The sequence below is a fragment of the Melanostigma gelatinosum genome (assembly GCF_949748355.1).
Source record: "Melanostigma gelatinosum genome assembly, chromosome: 1".
Classification (NCBI taxonomy): domain Eukaryota; kingdom Metazoa; phylum Chordata; class Actinopteri; order Perciformes; family Zoarcidae; genus Melanostigma; species Melanostigma gelatinosum.
Window position 1 is genome coordinate 23,121,499 of NC_136634.1, and position 27,501 is coordinate 23,148,999.

The 27,501-nt window shown below is 41.8% G+C and overlaps 1 protein-coding gene across 2 annotated transcripts; it reads left to right on the plus strand.

Moving 5' to 3' along the window:
* The first annotated feature begins 159 nt into the window (after positions 1 to 159).
* LOC306784275 (adenylosuccinate synthetase isozyme 1 C) lies at positions 160 to 5,034 on the plus strand. Of its 2 annotated transcripts, none has more exons than XM_079278178.1 (13): positions 160 to 367; positions 1,278 to 1,380; positions 1,459 to 1,521; positions 1,619 to 1,669; positions 1,787 to 1,853; positions 1,948 to 2,055; positions 2,142 to 2,223; positions 2,308 to 2,434; positions 2,523 to 2,677; positions 3,285 to 3,409; positions 3,573 to 3,670; positions 3,767 to 3,916; positions 4,929 to 5,034. In XM_079278178.1, the coding sequence occupies exons 1-13, from the start codon at positions 179 to 181 to the stop codon at positions 4,934 to 4,936; spliced, it is 1,326 nt and encodes a 441-aa protein (XP_079134304.1). In that variant the 5' UTR covers positions 160 to 178; the 3' UTR covers positions 4,937 to 5,034. The 2 variants fall into 2 exon arrangements, with proteins under 2 accessions (XP_079134304.1, XP_079134303.1); XM_079278177.1 differs by lacking the exon at positions 4,929 to 5,034 and adding an exon at positions 4,165 to 4,322.
* Positions 5,035 to 27,501: the final 22,467 nt, after the last annotated feature.

The following is a 27,501-nucleotide window of genomic DNA, read 5'->3' on the forward strand; positions in this document are numbered from 1 at the left end:
TCCCAGTGAGGCTATTTTCTAGTTTCTCTAACAGCCCTGGAGACAAGTTGCCCGAACACAGCTACGCACTTGTGCGTCTGGCTCTGACATCATCGGCTATGAAGTTACAGATATGGCAATGCCACTCTCGGAGACGGCTTAGTCTTCTTGAGACCGGCAGGCTCAAGCCACCGCAATCATGTCGCTCACCTGGTCTGCGAAAGACCACAAAAGCATCACTCAACCCTCCGCGACCGGACAGAAGCGATCGCGCAACGACATTGGGAACAAAGTGGCGGTGGTGCTCGGCGCGCAATGGGGAGACGAGGGCAAAGGGAAAGTTGTCGATTTGTTGGCGACTGACGCTGACGTTGTCTGCAGATGTCAGGTAGATGTTTTGGATTCGTGATTTCAGACGAGCATTCACAGGGCCGTGTCTTGCTAATATTGCTGAATGCCGGGTTTTTTTCTCCGACTTAATGATGAAATCTGGCACAAACTGTGCAGCCTGTTAAAACGCAACAGGTGCTCACAGTGAAAACACTTTTGTTTGAGCTTTTTTGTCCATTGCAGTTAACCGTGTCGCGAATGCACTGTGGTTTCATAACTGCACAGGGTTTAAGTGATGGAATGGGAGAATTGTGGCCGTTAAACAAATTTCAAATCATTTTACAGACTCCAAATATCTTTACTGATCATTTTAGGAACAGGCAAGTACAATCTGCTAACCTGACTATTCGCTTAATTCTTGCGTTCACCTCTAAACCTGACTCATTCAGCTGATCACACAGATGTTGAATTTGAGATGCATTGAATTAATAAAAAAACTCCACATAGGTCAGTTGCTATTCACTCACGCAGGACACATAACCCTCTGGTCAGATATCAGAGGTCACTCCAGCAACGGAGTCACACAGTGAAAACTGCCAACAGTTGCTGTTTTGTACTCTCTCCGCTGACAGGACTAGCACCCTGTGTTCTGGAGGCTTGAGAGCCCCACACACCGGGCTAGAGAGAGGTCACATTCTCAGGGAGGCTTGATATGTGAGAAGGCCAGGACTTAGCCAGGCCGGACAGAGTGGATCCACCAGCACCAGCCAAGTCTGTTCAAATAGGTGCTTGAGAAGCTCAGTGAATTATCACCTTCTCTCGAAACTATAATGAGACGTGTGCATGTGGCTGGATGTTTTTTTGGGTGGTCTTGGGTGTTACCGTCATACTGTATTTGATCATATCGTCATTAAAACAAGACAGTGTGAACTATCACATCACAATATGTGCCCTGCTTGGATTTACAGGGGGGCAACAATGCAGGACACACGGTGGTAGTGGACGGCAAGGAGTATGACTTCCACCTTCTCCCCAGTGGAATCATCAACTCCAAGAGCATCTCCCTCATCGGTAATGGCTTAAATATTCATCTGTGTTGAGACAGCATGGTTAAGAATATTACATATTCCTCTTCCTCTGCTCTTGTAGGCAATGGAGTGGTCATACATCTACCTGGCCTGTTTGAAGAAGGCGATAAAAATGAAAAGAAAGGTATTTGAAGAGAAAGAATGCCCTTTACACATAATGCACAAGTGTAAATTAGGATTTGTGTATACTCACATAGATGTCCTTTCTATTCTTTAACCAGGTCTGAAAGGCTGGGAGAAGAGACTCATTGTCTCAGACAGAGCTCACCTTGGTATGTACATTGTATGATATTGCTTAGAGTGGTTTACTTTATTTAAACAAGTACAGCCTGAATAAATCATCAATCAATCGATCCATTTTTAAGGTTTTGTTTGCTGTCTCTCCGCAGTGTTTGATTTCCACCAGGTAGTCGATGGTTTACAGGAGACTGAGAGGCAAGCACAAGAAGGAAAGAAGTAAGGATAGCGGAGGACAGACCTGCTAGTATTTTACACTACAGTCAGCACAAATCTACTTGTTTTACGTCCCTCTCTTTGGCTTGTGTTTCAGCATTGGAACAACCAAGAAAGGCATCGGACCCGCATACTCCAGCAAAGCAGCTCGCACCGGCCTGCGTGTATGCGACCTCCTGGGTGACTTTAAGGACTTCTCTATGAGGTAGGGACCGTATTAATATGCCAAACATCAAGACTAATGCTGCGCTGAACAGTTGCGGCATGATTCGCGATTTCCTTTTCTTTCAGATTCAAGAATCTTGTCCGCCAGTATCAGGCCATGTACCCAACCTTAACCGTTGACGTTGAGGACCAATTGAAAAAACTCAAGGTAAACCGACTGTTGCGAAAGTGATGACTTAGGGTCAATCCCAACATCAACTGATCATGTTTTTGTTTTCCTTGTTTTGTGCAGGAATACTGTGAGAGATTGCGACCGATGGTGAGAGACGGGGTCTATTACATGTACGAAGCTCTTCATGGATCTCCAAAGAAGATTTTGGTGGAAGGGGCCAATGCTGCTCTCCTTGACATTGACTTTGGTATTTTGATTTACAATATGAATGCATATGTGTTTTTTTTTTGTTGATCTGGGAGGCAGTCATAACCCAATACATTTTTTCTCGAAAGGCACATACCCTTTTGTGACATCATCAAACTGCACTGTGGGCGGGGCGTGCACCGGTCTTGGCATCCCTCCGCTGAATATCGGCGATGTTTTTGGAGTATCAAAGGCCTACACTACCAGAGTGGGAATCGGAGCCTTCCCCACAGAACAACTCAACGTAAGACCTTGACGTTATCGAAGGAAATCTGTGAGATTACTGGCACCTTGTCACACGCTGCTTGCTTTCACGGCCTTCGTATTTGTCTGAAGAAGAGACACATGACATGTAATGTAACTCACTGATATTGAGCTTGACACGTACAGTTTGAATGTGATCATGTGGGGCTGACACACAGGCAGCGGGGCTGGTGGAGGAGGAGGAGGAGGAGGAGGAGGAGGAGGAGGAGGGGGGGTGAAGCTCTCTGGCTGAGAGCAGCTGTCAACTTTTGTGAGACACGGGTTCAAACGCTCTACCTCTTATGCAGGTCACATGTTCACAGGGATAAATTTAGGGCCAGAGTCCGGGTTCAGGATATTGTGTGAGCTGGGTTGTGTTACCTGTCACGGGAGCTGAAAATACATACTTAAAAAAAAAACTAAACTTAATCCCCCCCCCCCCCTCCCCCCCAGTCCATATGGTGTTTTATTGTACTCAGCTGTGTTTGTAACTCGTGTAGTGATTGCACATTTTTAGGTTTCTGTAGAATTATGGAATGCCTAACATCATTTCAGTTCATGAATAATAAAGTAACAAATAAGGCTGTTGTTCCCCTTGTTTACCGTAGGCAATAGGAGAGCTGCTGCAGACGAGGGGTCGTGAGGTGGGTGTAACCACTGGAAGGAAGCGGCGTTGCGGATGGTTGGATCTTGTCATCGTGAGATACGCTCATATGATTAATGGATTCACCGGGTGAGTGGCTGGAACAGTTGAAGCAAATCATCAGGTGTTTCGTGATCATTTCAATAATGAAGGAAGCCATCATTTTTTTCTGCACCGTCGTAAAATCACATTATACGAATGACTAACGGCACACGTTAAACAGTTCTCCGATGACATGTTACCCGTCCAACAGCATCGCTTTGACAAAACTTGACATTCTGGACGTGGTGGATGAAATTAAAGTCGGAGTCGCCTACAAAGTCAATGGAAAAAGAATTCCCCATTTCCCAGGTCATTTAACAGAAGAAACCATATGTAGAATAAATATCATAAACCCATTCTGCTTTCATTTAAAGATTGGTAATCATGTATTGCTTTCAATAACAGCCAACATGGACGTTTTGCACAAAGTGGAGGTTGAGTACGAGACCTTCCCCGGTTGGAAGACGGACACGTCTGCAGCCAGGAAGTGGAACGACCTCCCAGCCAAGGCACAAAACTACATCCACTTCATTGAGAACCACATTGGAGTTCCCAGTACGTTTGACACAAAATAACAAACTTACATATTTCAAGTTTTACTTTGCAGAGCACACAAACAAATAGAAAATAGAGCAACTTCCCATGAAGGCCTCCACATCAAAATATAGAAGAAATACAGAAACTGCATGATATCCTTTAGGTGGCACTGTTGCACTTATCAAAAATAGCAATATGGTTTGTTATGACTTCTCCAGTTTAGTCAACTTTTCTAATCTGTCTCTCTGTTTCTCCGTCTCTTTTAGTCAAGTGGGTTGGTGTTGGAAAGTCCAGGGAGTGCATGATCCAGATGTTCTAAAGGGAAACCTTTAGCTCCCCTTGACAGGAGCACAGAGGATGTGGCATCTTTGCATTATCTAAACAGATTTTCTCCTCATTGGTTAATAAACGAAACATGTTACCTGAGAAAGGGCAAGCTCAAATCGTGGCAGCGGCAGCTAGTACAGGCACTTCCGGTTGCAAGCTCAGCTGCCACGACTTTCCGTGGCAGCTGAGCCTGCAACAGGAAGTGATTGCCACTGTATGTGACAGCTGCCACTAGCATCTTGTGGCAGCTGCCAGCATTTCGGAGCGGATTCCGCCGTAGTTTAGCCTTTATTTTTTCGTTATTTGACATTATATGACAATACATTAAGGTCATTGAAGGCATGACTGTTGGTAGTTGTAATTAGTTTATTAAAAAAAGTCAGAATTATCATGGTATGGCCACTCGTTTTTGTCAACAAGCTAATTGCGGGCTAACTTCACTTGAAACCTGTTACCCATGGCAACGATAAACACTTTCACGCTGCAGACTAAAGGAATGCAAATTATAAATATGGATGGATATGCAACGTACTGTTTAGAGTGATAGCAATCCATATAACCTATTGACTTGGATATATATATACAGTATGTGTATGTATGTATGTATGTATGTATGTATGTATCTATATATTTTTATGTATGGATATATTAACACAATTTGTGTACAACTTTTTTTCTCTGTTTGTCCTGTCTGTCTCAACAGGACAGTAGTTTGGGGGAGGCAGTAAGAAGAACCTGATCACATGAAGCTTGATCTACATCATTCCAGCTATTGTAAACCACAGATGACCAATCACAGATATAGACCCTGTTGTGAAAAAAAAGTGTTGTAGCTGTCTTTCACACTTAGAGCAGGTTTAAGAATGAAACAGAAGCTCTCAGAGGCGTATAGTTAAATCAAAGCAATAGATTTATTTATCAACAGAGTCATTCAGCCCAGCTATCAAAAACAAGCTTGGGTGCTAATGCATGAACCTCGCAGAGATTCACCATGAGACACGCTTCAACACATCAGCGTGAAACTTAATATAGGGGGTCCGCCCCTTTTTACACATTGGCCAAAGTCAAAGATGCAGGCGTGGCACGTTTGTACGTTATGGCGCCTGGATGGAGGCCGTGGATGTCCATCCACCTTGGCCCCTCCCAGTAGGCGTTGGTTTCCATCAGTGTGAGTGAGGTGATGCATACAAGAGGTCCTGAGAAAGAGTGTGTATGAAGAGCCGGGCTCAGCTGGGGGCGTTGTCTCACTGTCTCATTGTCTCTTTCTTATCTTCTCTAAGGATGGCGTCCTGTTCCTTGTGTCGCAGTTAAATCAGTGACCTTTCTCCTGCTTCTCTCTGGCCTTAGTGTGTGCTGTGAGCACTGTATAAGTGGTTAATAGAGCTGCATAAGCTAATGGTTATTAGAACTACAAATGTAAGCTAGTGTTTAATTAAAACTACATATAAGCTAGTTGCTAATTAAAGCTGCATATAAGCTAAATGCTACTTAAAGCTGTATATAAGCTCATTTTCTCAACAAATCCCTCTCTTGACGTCTGAAGGACGTCACTTTCTTTACCTTCCTGCCCTGTTCACACGCTGGTGTCTGGCTCTGCCTCACCTGACCCTACCAGGCTGTTCTGCTCTTCCCATACTGGGTAAGCTCCATAAGGAGGGGGTGGTAATGGTTCCTTGGAGAGGGCAGTGGTGATAGGACGGCCAACCAAAGAACGAATACAGGGTATTATACAACATCCACATGAGACCAGTATTGCAATGAACACACCCATTGACACTGCTATTGACAAGATCAGGTGCTTCCATTTTCCAAACATGTTTTCCATCCAATCTCCAAATGGATTATTCACACCTGATGCTTCCTGCATTTCTTTTGACAGTGCCTTCAGACTATTCAGTGCTTTTGTGACTGAACCGTCCGGCGCAGTATTGTTGGGGATGTTAGTGCAACACAGATCTCCAAACATTGAGCAAAAGCTCCAAAGCCATTTTGTTTTGCATAGAAATCAAAGAAGTGGGGCCAGCTGCTCAGCCAGACCCTCTATTGCATCCCTAGTATGATTAGCCAAACGAAGAACATTGTAATGCACATAATTGATACGATCAACATTTTATTCACAGTTATCCATGGAATAATACTTGCGATACTCTCAAAACCTACTGCAATTTGATATACCAATTTGTATTGATTAGGCACTCCTCTGGTTCACTCTGATTGTATCTATGTAGGTTGGACCTTTGTCCAGACTGAACTCAGCTGCTCTTTTTGCTAAGATATGTCTGCGTCTGCGTTGGGTCAGGTTTTGTACTTTAAATATGGATGCCAGAGTAGTGCAATTTGGTGGAGTAGCCATTTTAGTCATATTTGTCATGCATGCGTATCCTGTTGGGTCAGATTCAGGATATAGTGGTGCTGGTTCGGTGAACCTAGCTGGTCTAGCTGCAGCACAAGCTATACAGCCACCCATTTTTTTTTTTTATAGCATTATCAACAATTCAATTTAACCAAACATTGTCGTTTCCATGTCCTGTAGCTAATTGGATCACCTGTTGGTGGTTGCTGAAAAGTCAAATTACAAATTACAAAACAAATTATTCATTTTGCGTCAGATTACCTCGGACCTCTGCTAGAGGTCTGTACGGCTCAGATGCTGGGGCACAGTGTGACAGGTGGTGCCAAGGTGCTCCTGCTTTACCTATGACTTGGACCGAGTGTGAAGTAATCTCCTTCACTTCGTACGGCCCTGTCCACCTGGGGTCAGTCCACTTTTCTTATGAACTTTGACCCTGACCCAGTCACCCTCTCGGATGAGATTTTTACCTTTTCCTGGTCAGCTGCACTGGTTCGCTGGACCTGTTTGGAGAGAGCCTCCGTGAGAATGATTAATGCAGTCACATATGCCTTCATTTCAACTTGCTGCACATCTAAGTATATGTACATCTATGTATCTATGTATATCTATGTATATGACTACCGTCTCTTGGAGGACCAGGCATTTGCCTCCCTGTCATTAACTCATGTGGTGAAAGATGCGTCTTATTTCCTTGTGCGCTCCTCACTGCCATTAGAGCCAATGGTAAAATTTTAACCCATGTCAGCTTTGATGCTACACATGTTTTCGCTATTTTTCGATTTTAGCGTCTGATTTGCCCTCTCTACCAGTCCTTGTGACTGTGGATGATACACTGATCCAGATCTACTTCCTGCAAATGCTTATTACTGAAATGTGAACCATTATCGGAGTATCAGCTCTGTCTGCAGCCACTTCACTACTGTCTGTGCGTCTTCTCTTTTAGTTGGGATTGCCTCCACCCACTTTGAGAATCTGTCCACCATTACCAAGATGAGTAAAGTCCATGTTGATGTCTTGGAAGCAGGCTGATGGTACAGGATAAGAGCCCATAGGTGTTTTGTACGGTTTCTTCACATTGTGATCCCCACAGGTGGTGCATTCGTCGCAGAAGAGGCACAGTGCTTGCATTCTTTGCAATGTTCCTTTCTTTCCTTCGTGCGTGCCTCTGATATCAGTGAGACACACAATTCTGCTGGTGCTACCACTCTACCATCATGGGATCTACAAAGTCCACTTTCTCCTGTTGTTGCTCCTCTTCTTTGCCATTCGGACCATTCGTATGGTCCAGCCTTCTTCTGTATCTCAATCAGTGTTTCTTCAGTGATTTCTGGTTCTTGTATGGCTGTTTTCAGAACCATCTGTTTTGGTCTGTATCCTCTTCTTCTTTAGCAGCTTCATCTGCCATTTGTGCTGATGCTGGTTGAGGTAGGATACCTGATGCTACTATTGAGTGTTCCATATCTTCGAATTGTCTCACCACAGCATAGGATGCTGTGTTTCCTTCATCTCCTTTGTAGCAACATTCTTCCTGTTTCATAGACAATATGTGCTTTTGTGCATTCTTTTGAATTTTCTATTTTCTTGCAGCTCCGAATGTGAATTTCTTTGCTTAGGAGGATTCTTTGATGCAGCTCCTTCTCTTTTCGATTTTCTTGCAGCTCCAAACATAGTCTCTTTCTCCCCCTTTTTTCTGATACAAAACTGCATTAACATCCCTCTTTTTGTTCAGAAACATCTAGGTGGAAAAGGGAATGAATAGTCAATTCTTGAAGTGCCGATGCATGTGACAGAGTCTACGTGAGAATGGTGAACACATCTTCTGTTTCTTGTGTTCAAACTAAAGGGGCTGAGGTGTTTCATGATGGAGGATGCTTTGTCTGTGGGCTGTGGGCTGTGGGTTGTAACTGGATATGACGCAGGTATTGTGGCTAATAGTTGCAGCAGTGTCTCTGTTGTTGCCAGGTATGTGAAAGATATTGCTGTTCAGCGTGATTCTGGCTTCTTGGATGCTGATTGCCTGTCTCTCTCTGATAGTTTCCTCTTCTTCCATGTGGTGAGCCTTGTTGTTGTTGACCACGCGTGCGGCAGTCTCGTGAATAGTGACCAGGTTTTCCACAGTTGTAGCAGTAGAAATTTCGTCCGTGCTGTTTCTTTTTCTTTTTAGCAGGCTTTGGGGCCACGTCAAGCTTTGCCAGCTGTATTGACACTTTTAGTGCTTCGAGCTCCATATCTGTTCTTTCCACAGCAGCTCTGTATTCATCATAAGTGTGTTCTTCGCTTATTTGTTGCAGCTTCTCTTCAGTGAGAGGACAGTTCAGCAGTTCTCCATCCCAAATGTCTTTATCTTTCCATCTCTTTATCATTCTTTTGTACGCTTGTTGTTCCACCGGCCAATGTTTGATTCTTCCATTCATCCTGCTCTGATCCTGGACATCATTCTCCAAGTTGCACAGACAAGAGGAGTATTTCGCAGCCATGATGTCCCCCTCTGCAATAATCAATAAAAATCTGAAATCAGTATTCCCAAATGTCCACACGATGGAGCCAAAGCTCCTGTCCACTGTTCCTGTTGCAGTTCTTGGAGTGGCCACAGAAAAGCCAAAACTCATGTCAAATGTTTTTCCTTTTTTTTTTTTTCTCAGGTTGTGAAGTGCCAGCAGAGGGAGCCAAACCTCCTCTCATGCCTTCAATTGACATGTTTGCTCTCTGAATTCACACTGGCCCTCGTTCACAACCTTGCTTTCTCTGGAATGTGTGTGTGTGAAATGATGATCTATTTTATTATTAACACTTAGGGTGAAGAAGACGAAAACAGTAATGTTCTAAACATATTTCGAAGTCTCTGTGTGGATAGATAAGCAGAACACTCTGTTCCTGCGTTAAGATGGCAGTTTTCTGCCCTAATCTGATGGGTTTTTTAGCGAGCAGATACTTTCAGGGTCACTGATCTTTATTCTGTTGTACGAAAGAATGACGGAGTGCTTCTCTCTGCGTTTTTGACCTACATACAGTGACCTCACAACTCCGCAATATAAGCTTTACAAGTATAACGTGTATTATTTAACAGTGTATGAATATATTTTATTTATAACTCCCCCTTTTTACCCCTGCTAGGTGTGAACGTCTATGTTTTAATTACACATGCAATGGCTGTAACTCTATGTATTAGATCATCTATCATCTGAATCAGAAGTTGGTGGGGGTGCTTTGTCTAGTACGGGTGTGTGTGTCTGATTCGGAGAGGGAAGAGGGGCAGTTGAATTAGATAGGTGCTGGTGTGTGTGTTACGTGGTTTCGAATTTCTCAGATTAGTAAGGCAACAAATATGCCCATAACCCCCCCCATTGTAATTTTCTTCAGCTCTGTCCTTGCAGTGGACACAATCTAAGGCCGCACTGTTCTTTCTTATCAGGAATGCTCTATCCTCCCGTATTTTCCCACCAGCGTTTGTCTGACTAAATGAATGGATGCTTTGTTACAGCATTTTTAAATTAGCTGACTCCCTAATTTTAGCATCTGTCTGGCTGAATATAGTGGCTGCTGTGTTTCCGCATTAGACTTTGCTAACGATCCCTAAGGAACACAATTTTCCAATAAATTTAACTACGCCAGTAAAACTGACACTTATATTAACCCTCAGCTGTCTCTCAGCATATTCTAGTGATTTATGTGTGTGTGTGAGTGCAACGTCTGTGTCTAATGCGTGTTTTTTCTGCTCAACTGACCAAACTTTGAAACAACGCACGAACATGTTGCCACACATCAACTCAGCGCTCAGCTGTCTCTGTCTCATATGTACGCTTCAAACATTCACTTTCATTCAAACAAAATTGCAACACACTGCCATTTTTGAAATGCGCAGAGATCACAAATACGGTCTAAAGGAATATCTTTTAGAAATACAGTCAACCAAATAAACAAAAGTTAAAACGTACAGCTCAGCAAATAGTCACCCGCATTCATACTAAATAATCAAAGTCACACGCTGCCGTCTCTTTAAGCATAAATCAGTCACAAGCTCTTTTTTACACACTCATCACATTCCATCAGCAAGTTTCTTTTTTTTCTCAAACTAAACAAACAGACACCTCTTGGCCCGCACAAATGACAAACTGCTTCTCAGCAAACAGACACAGTCAAATGATAAACACAAATTAAAACCAAATCTGAAATGCGCACACTTCACAAATACGGTCTAGAAGGAAATTAATATCTTTACAAATGCAGTGAAACAATGAACACACATTAGAACATACACGGCTGTCTCTTTAAATATAAATCAGTCAGAAGCGCAGAAAACAGCTCTTTTTCTTTTAGACACACTATTTTATATTCCAACAGCAATTTCTTTTTCTCAACCTCATCAAACAGACTGTGTACCGCTGACCTCTCGACCACGATACAAATGAAAAACAAATGCTTTTTCAGCAAACAATCAGTCAAATTATAATCAATTCTGTCCCTATCCTACACACATATCAAAGAGCGCTGCTCTTTAATACATCACACGGCCGCTGCTTATTGTCAAAAACAATGTTACAGCCGGGAGCCGATCCCGGACCTACCGCGTCGAAGACCGTTATTTTAACCACTACTCCATCAGGGTAGCACATCTACAATACAATTTAACTGCTTTTTATCCTAGGTCATCTCTGGACCTGTACACGTTCTGGCCATTTTCATTAATCTCGTCCGTCATTAACAACACACCGATATAATCAACTTCTGTGCTCTCGTCCAGAAACTCCGTCGAGGAAACTCTAAGCAGAGTAACATTATTTTTCACTGGATCGCTACTCACGAGTTAATGTCCGAAGACTCGATGCTCTTAATACGGGAATTCCGCAGTCACTTTTTCTCAATACAGTTTATCAATGACATCAATAACATATACATATATCCCCGTCATGTTATGCAATTTCTTCGTAGTCCAAGACGTCTTATAATTACGTTAAAGATTACGCTTTATTTGTGGCAGGATTTGAGCGTTTCATGCGAGGCGCGTGACCGCGACAGAAGAGGCGCGCGACCGCGTCTCACACTACTTCACTCTACGCTGCCACAAAAAAAACATCATTTTTCGCCTTTTATCTAACGTCTTCTGCTGGACTCATTCACGCATATGTACAAACACGCATATGTACAAAAAACCCCAAATGCTGGGCTGAACAACCCTGCTGCTGTGTGATTACTCTTTACAATACTTTTATGACTACGCAATACTTACAGTTCGGACAGTCGGATTTAATTTAGTTCATGTCTATAATACAATATGCAGAATTCAGTTAAATAGGCGTCTGCTCACCTTGAGATGTGCCGGCACAATCAGACTGTCTCCCGAACTGCAAGCTCGCTCCGATGGCAATTATCGGTTCCCAGCCTCAGGGGGAGAGATGTGCCGTTATCTGGAATCACAAATAGAGAGGTCTGTTAACATTCCAACCTGAAGCTCTGTATCATATCTATCACGTCGGGGTCACCAAATTGTTGTGAAAAAAAAGTGTTGTAGCTGTCTTTCACACTTAGAGCAGGTTTAAGAATGAAACAGAAGCTCTCAGAGGCGTATAGTTAAATCAAAGCAATAGATTTATTTATCAACAGAGTCATTCAGCCCAGCTATCAAAAACAAGCTTGGGTGCTAATGCATGAACCTCGCAGAGATTCACCATGAGACACGCTTCAACACATCAGCGTGAAACTTAATATAGGGGGTCCGCCCCTTTTTACACATTGGCCAAAGTCAAAGATGCAGGCGTGGCACGTTTGTACGTTATGGCGCCTGGATGGAGGCCGTGGATGTCCATCCACCTTGGCCCCTCCCAGTAGGCGTTGGTTTCCATCAGTGTGAGTGAGGTGATGCATACAAGAGGTCCTGAGAAAGAGTGTGTATGAAGAGCCGGGCTCAGCTGGGGGCGTTGTCTCACTGTCTCATTGTCTCTTTCTTATCTTCTCTAAGGATGGCGTCCTGTTCCTTGTGTCGCAGTTAAATCAGTGACCTTTCTCCTGCTTCTCTCTGGCCTTAGTGTGTGCTGTGAGCACTGTATAAGTGGTTAATAGAGCTGCATAAGCTAATGGTTATTAGAACTACAAATGTAAGCTAGTGTTTAATTAAAACTACATATAAGCTAGTTGCTAATTAAAGCTGCATATAAGCTAAATGCTACTTAAAGCTGTATATAAGCTAATTTTCTCAACAACCCCAAACATCTATATCCAGTTTAGATGACCTACAAATGACCCGCTACTGCCACTTCCTTTCCGTTGACCGCTGCCACAAACAGGTCTGTGGCAGGTATTTGTGGCCACTGTCACTGAATGGCCACTGTTTGTGGCAGCTGCCATCACTGCAGAGGAGATTCAGAAGATGTTTTGGCAACTGCCACTGTGGCATCTAGTGAAATACCAAGGTGCATAGTTTAAGGATGTTAGCAGTCGTCAATGTTGTTCTCCCTAAAAGTATAATTTCCATCATGTAATATGATTTTTGCATTCATTTGCAAGGTGTCATTGACTATTCTTGATGTTCTTTATCAATATTTTTAGCAAGGCATCCATTCAGTTATATTCTACAATGTTATTCAAAATTCGATGAAATGTATATGTTAGGACAAGAAGTTCAAAGTTAATGGAAAGAAGCCACCCCAACATATATGTTAAGTTTAAGTTCATTGTCATACACATTTACACATATACGAAATTTGTCCTCTGCATTTAACCCATCCCTAGCTTATTGGGAGCAGTGGGCAGCTGAGAAGCGCCCGGGGAGCATGTGGTGTCATGTAGTTGTCTGCACCCAGGGATAGTACATATTGAAGACCAGCGTCATTAATCCATTTGGCCACAAGAGGGAGTTTACCATTAAGTGAGCGCTTCTGTCAGGAGTAAACTAATGCAGCGAACATATTATGTTTTATCTATCACCACAGATGTTTTCCTCTCGTTTCTTTTTGAAAATATATTTTTCAGAATTTATAAATCCATTGTGCAATGAAATTCGTTAGCATAGCCGTCATTCAACCCAGTGTAGTCTGCTGGTGTAATTGCCATAATGACACTATCACTGCCTGATTATGTTGCCTAAATTTAGTGCATCTAAATCATGTGAATTCAAACTGTCATTTTCTGGTTGTTGAATATCTATATCGAATCAAATATCATTGTCTCACTGTCAAATTTAACTTATTCATACTCCAACCAAATCTAATATTCATTATGTTTGACTATTCATGGTTTGGTCGTACGTAAGTATTTTAATGTGATGCATGTGGTATAGCCTTCACAATTGATCTTTTTGTGTCAGATTAGCTATTTGATTATATCATATTAAGATTTCCAAATAAACAAGTATTTTCTAACTGACAAGGGTTGAGCTAAGTTTGTCACACACACACACACACACAGTTGGTGCTTTGTGCATTTATATTTATCGCCACAGATCATTACAAAAGAACAAAAGACCCAGTAATGCCTGCTGCCTCTTTATTACAACAATACCAGAACACAATGCAGATTTACCATCAACACGCGAAATACACCAGCTATATTATGTTGCCAAGCTGAGAAAATAAATATTTATTATAATATCATCTTTATTGGCCATGTATGCATACCAATACAAGGAATTTGACTCCGGTTTTTCGTTGCTATCCACATATACACAGAAATTCCAAATAAACAAGAAAAATATAAAAACTAAAAACAAGGACAAGACAGCAAAGATGGGCAGTGCTCTCAGCGATATACAACTGTTTGATAAGACGTTTGTCATTGGTGACTGCAATATAGCTTCTAATTGCTTATAAACCAAATTTTTATTTTTCTATCATGAAGTAGACTTGGGCCAATATAAAAATGACTTATTGTTGCTCCGCTATAGTTGCTGAGATGCATTAGCATGAATTTGTGACATGTAGGGTACAAACTACTTACTCTTTCCATGACCAATTTTGACCTAGCACCCATTCTCATAAAAATGGTATTCACTAATTATACATAACACTGAATCTACAACTACATATACATCTTATATTTCAGGACTTGGAAAGAAATCTGCAGAGTGGGCATTTTCTCTCCAACAGAATGTATCTGTGGAAACACAGAGGATTGGATGCAGCCCTGCGAAAATATCACAGTGAACATTTCACTTTATTCAGTGACATGAAGGTAGAGTGTGCTGTTTTTGTCTTATTTGTACACACAGCATTTTAGGCAGAGGAGGGGAAAAGGTAGGACTAGATTGATAGAGAAATGTTACCGTGACATTTTCTTGTTCTCCTCTTTCAGGATGGTATACAAAAAGTGTTTTATTTGTTTCTTATTTACTTGTTTTCCCAGACAGAACAGATTATCCAACGTCTGGAAAGACTACTGTCAGTGCCTGGAACTGTAGCTGAGAAGCAGCTATTCATCACAGAGGTCATTTTGCCAGAGGTGAGCTATTGAGGATGTGTACCAAATTAACAATTACCGGTAGTTTAAGAATTACGTTTACAGCAGAAAATTAGTGAGTTATTAATGGCATAGGCCTCCGAGAGATACAAGTGTCAATAGACATTTGAGAACACCATTTGGAGAATATAAACCAAAACTACAACTGGAAGAATAACTTAGTATCAATGTGCTAACTTAACTGGGTAACCTGGTACAGGTAAGTATCAATTTAAATGAAATATAAATGTATGTATGTAATGACTGACAATTAACATTTGGTAAAAACTGTCAAATTGATTTAACATACTTTATAATTATTATTATCGATACATTTTTGTAGGTTGTGATTCAGTGGTTGCAAAAGACCAGCAACATGTGCAGATACCAGGCAGAGTCTGTGCTGCTGGAGAACACATATAAAGAGAAAAGGTAGACCACATGACTTGTGTTTGAATTGTGGGTGAGCATGCATATGTGTAACATCACGAAATCCATTATGCTAATCCTGGCTAAGAGTGGTTTTGCATGTGAAGTTGACATAACTGTAATGACTGAATGTGGCAGTGGTTCATTTACAGATAATATATTTTTTTTCAGTGCTCCAGAGTTGTCAACAAGTGACAGAGAAAGCACAGAAGAGGTAAGAAATGTTAAAATCTTTGCAGTCAGAGACACAGATGCTGGTGCGTAGTTTGATTTACAGTGGCTTTATTTCTGCATTAAACAACAAAGCAGAGTATATTTGATTTACCGTAATCCACAAGACAAATTCTATTTTTTGCTGAAATAACTTTTAACGGATTCATGTGCTCAAGGGCGACACCTGATGGCGGAAACCATGCAGCACATTCACAAACATCAGAACTTCATATTATGTATTGCATGCATGTACAGGAATAACAATTAAGCTGAATATAAACCGATTAGATGAATGAAGTAGAATCCAAAAATAAGAAATAATAGATTTTGGGCTGCCTGATAAACAATAAAAAAAATGGATTAGCATGAAATACTAAAACTGTAAATATAAATGAATGTCATTTAGCCTTTCACATAAGATCCATCATGAAGGTATTGTCTGTTGCATGATCATAAGACAATATATTACATTACAGTCATTACAGCAATTTTGGGGTTAAGTGTCTTGCTCAAGGACACATTGACATGCGACTAGCAGAACCAGAGCCAGAGATTGAACCGCCGACCCTCTGATTGAAAGACGGCCCTGCTATCCCCTTAGCCACAGTCGCCCGATATAGAATCACTTCACTACTTAAATTAAGCAGCTTTTGTGAACTCACAGGATATCTAATAAGATTGGTGCTTAATTATGTGCATGGATTAAGCTCTGGCTAGAATTGGTTTGCAACTATTTATTGTCAGCATTAATTTACATAAATAAATACAGGTAAATCTTATTATATACTGCCATTCAATTTGAAAGGCTCTCGATGGAACCCATCCAGCATTACTGTTTGTTCTTTGTTGCTTATTTCTCTAAATAGAGATTTGACTTTTAGATGTTGAATGACACATATGTTGACAAAGACAACATTTGTTGTTACAAAACATCTATTTGTTAATTAGGTACTGTAAATGCTGTACAAGTTTGAAGTATTAGTTGGTTACAACACCAATATACAATAAATACTTTGAGTACACTTTATTCTTTACTGCAGGTAAATGTTCTTCTGAGAGACAGCCTGGCTGCAGCTGACTGGTGTCTCAAGACACAATTTGATGGAGGGTTTAAAGTTCCCGCTGTCCTTTCCATGGATGAAAAGGAACAACAGGAAGCCCTCCAGGAGCTGCACAACTGTGAAGATGACCCGAGTGAAGAGTCTCCAGCAGAGCTTTTCACTTTTGTTTTTGACAAACAGAAGGACTATAACAAATTCTGCACAGACCTTATTGATGAAAACAATTTGAAAGTGTTTTCGAGGTTTGAGGAGAAATAGTTAGTCTACATGTGCTTTACAAGTATTGTAACTCACTAATCTGTCACTGTCAATGTATGTTCGTTTAAATGTCTGTATTTTGTTGTGTTATTATTGACAATACCTCAAATTGTTATTGTTTGTTCAATACATTTTTTTAAAAATAAACCATCGACCAAACAGCCGTGTCACCTTTCCCAAAACTTGTGACAACCCACACGTTATATGGATTGCTATCACTCTAAACAGTACGTTGCATATCCATCCATATTTATAATTTGCATTCCTTTAGTCTGCAGCGTGAAAGTGTTTATCGTTGCCATGGGTAACAGGTTTCAAGTGAAGTTAGCCCGCAATTAGCTTGTTGACAAAAACGAGTGGCCATACCATGATAATTCGGACTTTTTTTAATAAACTAATTACAACTACCAACAGTCATGCCTTCATCATGCCTTCAATGACCTTAATGTATTGTCACATAATGTCAAATAACGACAAATAAAGGCTAAACTACGGCGGAATCCGCTCCGAAACACTGGCAGCTGCCACAAGATGCTAGTGGTACCAGTCGCAAACAGTGAAAACTGTCGCGAAAAGTAGTGGCAGGTACCACACAACGGTGTTAACTGTCGCAACAACTTGTTGCATACTGTATATATATCTATATACTGCGTATATATATCCAAGTCAACATGTTATATGGATTGCTATCACTCTAAACAGTACATTGCATATCCATCCATATTTATAATTTGCATTCCTTTAGTCTGCAGCGTGAAAGTGTTTATCGTTGCCATGGGTAACAGGTTTCAAGTGAAGTTAGCCCGCAATTAGCTTGTTGACAAAAACGAGTGGCCATACCATGATAATTCGGACTTTTTTTAATAAACTAATTACAACTACCAACAGTCATGCCTTCAATGACCTTAATGTATTGTCATATAATGTCAAATAACGAAAAAATAAAGGCTAAACTACGGCGGAATCCGCTCCGAAATGCTGGCAGCTGCCACAAGATGCTAGTGGCAGCTGTCACATACAGTGGCAATCACTTCCTGTTGCAGGCCCAGCTGCCACGGACAACTTCCTGTTGCAGGCCCAGCTGCCACGGAAAGTCGTGGCAGCTGAGCTTGCAACCGGAAGTGCCTGTACTAGCTGCCGCTGCCACGATTTGAGCTTGCCCTTTCTCCTTTCCTGACCCTCACTGGTTATGATGAACAACATCTGCGAGAACGTGTGATGTTAAGCACGTTCACTTCTACCGATATCTGAGCTAAATACGAATGGTACGGAGCTATAATAACGTGGAAATGATAGATTTCGTTTTGTTATTGATTTATGTGGTGGACGTCCCACTGGGGCACTCTCGGGGGATCCCCTGGTGTTCCGCGGACCTCATTTGGGAATCAACTGAACAAATCAATTCCCAGCAGACATGTGGATGGGTCACTTTCTGTAAATCCTGTACACGTATATTTATATTTATATTTTTTATATTTATATTTATATTTAACTTAAATTCACCACCAGGCCACTTCACCACGCCTCCGGTCTAAATACACCGTAGCTCTGCGGTTGGGCTCATCAGTAAAGCCCCGGACCCCCACTTACAGTTACACACCTTTGCATCTTTTCTCTATTACTATACACTTGCCACTTTAGTAATAGACTTGTTTTAACGTATGCCTACTGCTATTTGTTTGTTTGTTTAATATATTTTGTTTGTACATTTTAATATTTTTCTTTTTTAAAATTATGTCTCATCACTGTGTTTATTGTTTTGCACCACTCGCCTATATAGTCACATTCCTCGTGTAAAATACTTGGCATTGGCAATAAACAGTTCTGATTCTGATATACAGGACTTAACAGCCACGTGCTTCACAATGTATGAAATTGTCCATGCGCGCACACGTGTCTTTTCATTTTGACCATCTTTGAAATCTGTATTTTGGATCTACTCAGATAAATCTACTCAGATACATCGATTTGCAGAAGAGGACAGCAGCCCCTGCAGCACGCGCTGCACACAGTGCTGATGTTTCCAGCTGCTGCACGGCCTCGCCTCTTGGTGTCACTGTACACATAAAAGTCAAGTCACTAAAGGCTGTCTCAAACTGTACGGCTATCTTCTTAAGTCATCTTATCAGGCTGGTTGTTCCCCGATAGATCCCAACACGAATGCCCTCCACCACGCTTGTAAAAGAAAAACCAACAGCCTGACATGAGCAGCGTCATAAAGAATGCTCGGCCTCGACTTCAATGATGTGATGTGATGGAGTGCGCTGGACTCCGACCGTGACTCTCTCGCAGCCTTTCTTTTGCGGGACGCGTGGCAGTATTGCGGAGCAGCATTTGAGAAAGTGGTGGGGAGGAATTAGGAAGACGAATACAAACATTCCAGAAAGAGAGTCAGCGAGACAGTACAATTCATCTTATGATGCCAATAAAAAGGCTCTTTGAATTGGATTTAGGGAGTGAAAATGAGTGGGAGAGAGGGGGCAGAGGAAGATGACAGATGGTGGGTACCAGACAGAAATATAGGGAGAACGGAAGAGAGGGAGGGAGTAGTGGGGCAGAGGGATGAGGCGGCAGAGAGTAATCAAAATGGAAAAGAGGGCGATGCAGAGAGACAGAGGAGGAAAGGAAAGACACAATGCAGCCAGGAAGGAGGGACACAGAGAGAGAGAGAGAGAGAGAGAGAGAGAGAGAGGGAGAGAAAAGAGAGAGAGAGGGAGGATGAAAGTGTAGAGAGAGAGTCTCTGAGGGCCTGTCTGAGGTCAGGGCCTCTCCGGCTCTAGATACCACGTCGTCATCCCCGTGATTGATCACCGCTTTGCCTCACTCGGATTAAGATGCTTTGTCTGAGCGCTCGGCTTCTATTGACACTTTCCTTAGCAGCTCAGCTCCCGGTTTTACATCCTCTCGTCTCTCTCCGTTTCCGCTCGTACTGTCCCTCTCTCTCCCCCTTTCCCACCCCGCCCCCCCAAAAAGGTCAATATCATCTATTAAGATCCAGATTTGCTGACTGCTGTATTATTTATCCAGACAGAGGAAGAGGAGCCCGCTCTATTAAAAGCCCAATTGACTCCGTCTGTGTCTCTGGCTCCATTAATATCCCCATGATAGTCTCCCCCCCCCCCACCCACACACACACACACACACACACACTCCGCCCCTCATTTGTGTGTTAACTTTTAAGTCTATGGTGTGCCGGAACCCAAGTGAGGGTTTATGAGCAACTTTATGTGTCTCTGTTTACGGGCAGTCTGGTGCAGTACTTGGCACAAGAGCAGAAGCTCTGGAAAATGACCTGATCCTGTGTCAGATATAGTTGGAGGATATTGCTATTTATTCCCCCACGCACACACACACACACACTCTCTCTCACCTCCTCTAGCAGGGGTCTCCCCTCAAGAGTCAGGGGGTAGAAAAAGAGGAAAAGGCATGAGGAGACCACTGCTGCATGCCGTTAGTACTATCTGGTCATTGTAAACTCACTATTGATTACCACAGGCGCATAATTCCCTGAAGGAATATTGTCTGGCTACTAGACTGAAGAAAAGATATCATAAAGTACATCACACTCATTGCAAGGATCTTATTGACCACCTCAGGGAAGCTGATATTATGAGAACATTGAAGTGATTTTTCTATTCCTGTCAGTCGGTGCGGCATCTACGTGGCAGGTGTCATTGAGACAGTGAGATTTAATTTGTTCCCGATTGAATTCTGCACGTCTGGAACACTCGCAGTACTAACTTTGATAGTCCAGCTGATGGTCCATGAGTTACTGCTCCTGCTGTGTTATCGTAGTTGTGGAAATGTAACACATTCAGTTTCCTTAGATTGTCCTTGAACTTCAAATTCGAGGATGCTCACAGCTGGGTGGCATCTGACGAGGTATAGTTGAAAGACAAGGGTTCGTAGAGAGGGTGAAATAAAGTTTTGCTGAAAACGACTGCCTGCAGTTTGCCGAAACAACGCTGATGAAAGTCATGAGAGTGAACCAAAGCGTCAGAGTTGCGGTTTATAAGCCAAAACGATGGAAACCGGGTCCTACCCGTGAACTCCCGTGACAGAACGGACTGACCATAATGGACCCAGCAACCACAGGAGCAGCTACGCCGTACAGACGTAACAGTCTGCTGGAGGAGATGAGAAGTTTCGCTTCTGAAGTTTCTCGGATTGGCTGTTTCGTGCAGGAATTAGCCCGGACAGTCAAGTCTCCACCAGTTCAAGCACCCGCACTGTTCCCTCCTGCCCTCGCTCCGCCGGTCTGGGAATCTCCCGTGCCGGCTCCGGATCCCTATGACGGAACACTGGGGAAGTGCCAGGGCTTCCTGTTGCGATGCCAACGGGTATTTGACTGTCAGCCTCAGACTTTTGCCTCAAAAAATTGGGGGCACTTTCTGAAACTTGTGAAATAACATTTAACCTTTGTTGAAAATAATAAATGTACTTCTTTAGGCTTACAGTATATGAGCAATTGTCATCAAATAAGAGTATTAGGCAGTAGTCTGCAGATTCAAAGTGTTTTCTTGGATTTTTTTGAACAAAACCCAATTTATTCCCAAAGTTAAATGTTATTTCACAAGTTTCAAAAAGTGCCCCCAATTCTTTGTTAAATGCCCCTGGATTTCAGTCAGCGGGGGCAAAAATTGCCCCCTAAAAAATATGTAAATTTCCTACCATGGTTATGAAACAGTCTCACTTTAATACTGCCTCTATACGACGTACATAAGTAAACGAGACCATCAGTGAAAAGACCGGCTATTTCAACGATTTACGGCACGCAGGTTCACCAGAAACTCCTTCAGCACAGACTTTCCAAACAAACAAGAGAATAGAAAGCACGACAAACAGCAGAATAGAAAATGAGACCTTTTCAATTCTAATAATCCAAATTGTAACTCGATCAGGGCACAGTTGTTATTTTAAAGAACCATACTGGAGGTTTTTGCATGGCAACACGTTTTTTAAATTGGTTTCCTTCCTTTTAGGCAGCAATTAGTGTCGGTTAATTTCTATGAAACTCAACTTGCAAGGACTTCAGGACAACCACGTTTGAGCAGTACTTGTTCATGCAGTGATTTAGGTTTAACTTAAAAAAAAAGAGATCAAATGCTGTCTGTGATCATTTCAATGCAACACGTTTGCAGGTTTATTGTAATGAACTGACACCAATGACTACCAGAGGGTAGAAAGCGCATGTCATTTGTGAGAAAGTCATTTGTGTGAGTTCAGAGGAGTGTTTTTGACTTCGCGTCATGGGGTTACTTACCTGTGGTGTGCACTGTACATCAGATGCTCTTGTAAAGAGGGGAATTGTCTTTCCTCTCAGTTAGCAAAGGTCAGATTAGTGTCTCTTTTAACCCCCTTCGTAACTGTTTCACTCGTCTTGAGGTTCTTCCAAGGACCTGCAAAACATTTGCATCACAACAGAAAAGCAAAGCAGCCGTACTAATCTTTAACTAATAGTCGAATTAGCATTACTTAATAAACTCATCAACATCCATCCGTGTATGTCACAATACAGACAAAATGTGAAAGACAAAATGTTGTCCTACATCAGAACTTCAACTCTGATTGGTCGGTCTGGTTTGTATGATCTGTTAAGTACAGATCAGAATACTCACAGCATGGAGGAGCAGTTTGTCCAGCAGCCATCTTCTGTTGTCAGATGTGACTGCAGGCAAATCCCATGACAGTGCCAACTCATTCAGTTAAAATGAATTATGACCATTGTTATCTTTAGTTTTGCGTGTGTGCATGTCAAGGGGCAAGCCCACTCAGCATCAGCCCTCTTATAGAAAGAAAGGACTGTCCTCTGCACGATCCATGGTAAGATAGAATGATTTTCCAGTTGCATGCTGGCTTAAAATGTCTTCTTTGAATCTCTTTGCTGCCTCACTGGGATTTGAAAGAATTTTCCAATCTAAAAAAAAGTTTTTAAATGATTCCAATTAATACTGGATGAATTGATATGTAGAGAGTAACAATGTATTGCAATAAATGATGTAATGTTTAAATGATGTAACACACCTGGGAAGCCTCTCTCCTCAGAGGGATCTAGGTCAACTATCTCAGGAGCAGCCACATGTCCCTGAGGTGGCACGCAGTAGTTTGTGCTGCTGGCCCTTGTTGTCTCACTTCCCTGTAGTCTTGTCAACATGCTCACACATCTACCTTCACTTCGGGAGGCACTTTCTGTGGTCACCACAGTTTCTACCTCTCTGTGATGGTCTTGGGTAAAGAGAAGCACGTTTTGTTATTGGGGCCAGTATATTTTATATTACATTACACATTCACAAAAACACTGCAACTAGAAAAGAATGGTCATATAAATAGAATAGAATAAATCCATTCAAATTCAACTTTCCCTCAAGACCAATATTCAGGATCATCCACATTCAAAATGCTTTACATCTTCTGGCAGACTCCAGAGCCTAATGCTTAATGTCTGATGTACGACTACTTGAGTGCTTGACAAACAAAAGAACAAAGCAGTGAACGCCACATGGCTGCCTAGTTCAGTTTAATAGAGTATATTGGCACTTTGACCAACAGTATTGAGCTAAACTACTGCTGTTGGTATGCTGCTTGTACGTTTAAACAGAAGAAACTCACAGTTCTCAAGCTGGTCAGCCACATCCCGCAGCAGGTCTGTGTGAAGGATTTCAGCATTAGAAACGCATTATTAGTAGGATTTAATAACACCCCTCGTGGTGAGGAGAAGTGTCACAATAATAAGAACGTCAAAATATGTTTACTTATGGAATGTATTATATGTTTACAATATCCAACTCTGTAGAATGGTCACCGAATATGGTATACCTAATATCCCCACGGCGAGCAGTAAAATTTCTTCCTGTCACATCTCTGGCGCTTTAACAGAAGAGCACAATACCTCATGTCTTGTATTGTGGTAATGCCTGTGCCCCTCTCATCTAAGCACCAGTCATTAGACATTAAAAGCAGCTTATGAGTTCATTACACGCCTATGGAACAGTCTCCCTGACCACCTAAGGGCAACACAGACACTGGTCTCTTTTAAGACTGGCCTAAAAACCTTTTTATTCAGGAAAGCCTTTCTGACCTAAGTCACTATCAGATATTTCTTTTGTGTTTCTGTTCATTCACTGGTTTTTATTTTATTATAGTTTTTTTTAATGTTTTAACTATGCTTTTTACTATGTTTTTACTATGTACTGGCTCTGTGGCACTCTGAGATTAAAAAAAAAAAAAATGAAAAGTGCGTTACAAATAAAATACATTATTATTATTATTATTATTATAATGACCATGATATAATAATCTTCTGTGCAATTTGCACAATGTCTAAAACCTCAAGGCAACGAGCGCCGTCTGAAGGAACCGTGTGGGTAACACACTCATACCGCAGTCATTACGCATCGTTAATGTAACATGGGATGTCAGATTGTATGTAACTTTCAGATGCAATCATAATGAAGAGCAACAGTGCGCTCAATGTGAACCAAGGACTTCAGGTCACGCAGAAATACCCAGAGAGCCTATTATCTGGTCAATGATGTGCTTTAGTGACCTCCTATAATGTCTGTTAAATGACAGCTCCATATGTACATATTTTATACAGAATAACATGATGTGTATCAAGTCATGACAGTTTGCTCTGTCCATTCTTAAAACTGTTATACTGGAATAGTTGTACACAAATAAACATCAAACTTAGGTTTACTTTGTTTAAAGTTTACTTGGTAAGGTTTAGGAAACGGTTGTTGTTTGGGTTAAGATAAGTGTGTTTGTTGTCTAAAATAGATATGTTTGTACGTAACTTACGCACACAGCTTTAGTTAAGTACATAAGTTACTTAATTTAATAAAAGTATGAGAAAATAAGTCAACTTCAACTTGCTTTCAGATTGGACATGAACAGCGGGCTGCTGGGTGAAAGTCTGCGTTTATTTGACCCAACTTCCTCCCTAAGATGAAATTCTGCTGTTTGTACAAGCAAATAAGAAGTATAAATATAACTTCTCCACTACATTTCACATGTCTCATAAGTGTACATAAGTACATGAGTAAATGTTCCACCACATTCCACCACTGGCTGTACAATATGTTCATTAAGTAGAGTTTGTTTGCAGCTGCGGCGGATGCTTTGACTGGCCCGTGGCTTTCCCTTCTGTTCTACTTTTTCAATGCACAGCTGCTGTCTGAGTTATCACCATACTGTTCACTGTTACCAGTCTGCCAGCAGCAGGGAGTGATAGTTAGCCAACGCTAAATCATGTCTCATTTTTGATGTGATAAACAGTCAGTGATCAAATGACAGCAGACAACAAAGATGAGCTTTATTCATATGACACCGCTAGTCTTATGTGAGGACATTATTACATTATTAGCATCAATGGATGTTTTATTGATTGCTAGAAGCTAGCAAGCTTTGTTAAGCTAGCAAGCCAGCCGGCTTTGTTGAGCTCGAGTTGGTACAAATTACTTACGTTTACGTAACTCTAAGCAATACGTTAGCAGAGTTGGCCCCACATGTTTTATCAAAATCACAAATAATTTCAGAATTTGACCTCTCTTAGAAGCAAATGCATAGCAACTGATTTGACTGACACGAACAGGACAATAAAGTTGGTTCAAAAAAAAAAAAGGTCAGCATTAACTTGGCGTTGGTGTTCATAAACCAAGGATCTATATGCTGTTGCTGGAATCAGACCTGTGTCTTTTCATTGGTTGTGTTCAGGTTTAAATCATCTTGTACTGCCATGTTTGGTTCCTTTGATATATTTTAAAATCAGTTTCCTGAATTTAATTTAATGCTGGAAATAAAAATGTCTTTTGCACAAGTACCAAACTCTGTGCATCATGTGGAATTCACCACAAATAAGTTAAAAACCTGGTTCTACTGCATACAGGTGAGAACCTAAAAGAAAGACCTGACTATATGAACAGAGAAATGTAACGGATACAAATTCTTCCACCGTAGTCAATGAAGGCTTCACGTCCCTTTCTGCCGGACCTTCCCTCTCCCTGGTGAGTAGTTTTCCGGGTTGATGTGGGACTGTTTGGACAGCTGCTGGTATCCAAGTGTAACCTGAAGATGTGTGTTTCCACACAGAGACATCAAAACTGACATACATGGGGGGGGGGGCATTATAACTGTGGATTTTCCAGGAGGGAAAACATGTTGTGGCTTTCACTTTCCTCTCCATCAGTCGGCAAACATTCTCTCTCTCTCTCTCTCTTCCTCCCACTCTGAAATTTCTCTCACTCCTCTTCCTCCCTAACATCCCTCCAATTTTTTTCTCACTTTCTCTCTCCGTTTTTGCAGAACCTCCGTCCTACCTTCACTCGCTCACTTTATACCCTCGCTCTCTCTCACCATCACCCCCCCCCCTCTCTCTCTATGGATAATTCATCAGTGTTTCTCAGAGCTGCTGCCTGCCTACTGTGATTTCCACTGGGACTCTTTCAGGGACCATTCCCACCTCAGCCGGGAATTAGAGCCACAGCTACAGAGAGAAATTAATCACAGCCACCTTATACTAACCCGTATACACAAACACACACACACACATACACACACACTCACACACACACACACACACACACACACACACCTTAACTTTTCTCTCTTTTCATATACTTACTCTCTTGCTTGGTTCAACTCTCATTCACTTGAAACTTTCTCAAACATCCCTTCTTTTGATCTCAAACACACACACACACACACACACACACACACACACACACACCAGCAGCCTCTCTTTGATCAGCTTTGTCCCCCCCCGTGGCTGCTGAGCAGTGTAACTGGACTGTAGCGGCGATCGTGATAACTTCAGCTTGAGAATATATGAATGAATGCTGCAATCTACACACACATTCCCCAATTCTCCATGCACAAGACCGAAAACACACACACACATACGCCGCTGTTCCATGTGACTCACAGCTATCAGATTTTACTTCTCAGGATGTTTTGTTTTCGGAAGGAAGAGGAGGAGATTGCTTAACAGCCATGACGTCGGTATGACACGATAAAGGATGGCAAAGGGAAGAGGAAGAAGAAGACTGAGAGGTGAAGAGAGGAAAGAAAGAAGATGCAACAAAGAGAGATGGAGGCAGAGGGGGATGGGACGGCTTTCAGACTTTCACAATTACGACTCGATACACGTGTACAGTTACACGTGTGTATGTGTGTGTGTGTATTGATCAGGGATCGAGTGGCTTCCAGTGTGAACACCCGAGGAGGGATTGGAGCACAGTGAATGTCACCACACACACTTACAGTATTTAAAGTGTGTGTGTGTGTTTGTGTGTGTATGGGTAAGAGAGAGAGACGTCACAACTATACAGAGCTATAGGAGAACATCTGCTGAGATTTGGCCCATCAGAAATTGATCAAACAGCCTCTTTTCTACTGTAACATAGAAAAGTATTCAACAGCAGTGGATGCAGTGAGAAGTTGTTTCATCACGGTACTTATTTACACACGAGTAATAATCGGTCACATTTTAATGTAAATAAATCAGTCAACGTCTGTTCCTAATGTCAAGGAAGTCT

Bases quoted from the DNA above. Each gene is read 5' to 3' on its own strand.
- LOC306784275 (XM_079278177.1), top strand. From the start codon at position 179: ATGTCGCTCACCTGGTCTGCGAAAGACCACAAAAGCATCACTCAACCC. The intron at 1,670-1,786 runs GTATGTACATTG...GTCTCTCCGCAG, and splicing joins CTCAGACAGAGCTCACCTTG to TGTTTGATTTCCACCAGGTA. The intron at 3,917-4,164 runs GTACGTTTGACA...CGTCTCTTTTAG, and splicing joins GAACCACATTGGAGTTCCCA to TCAAGTGGGTTGGTGTTGGA.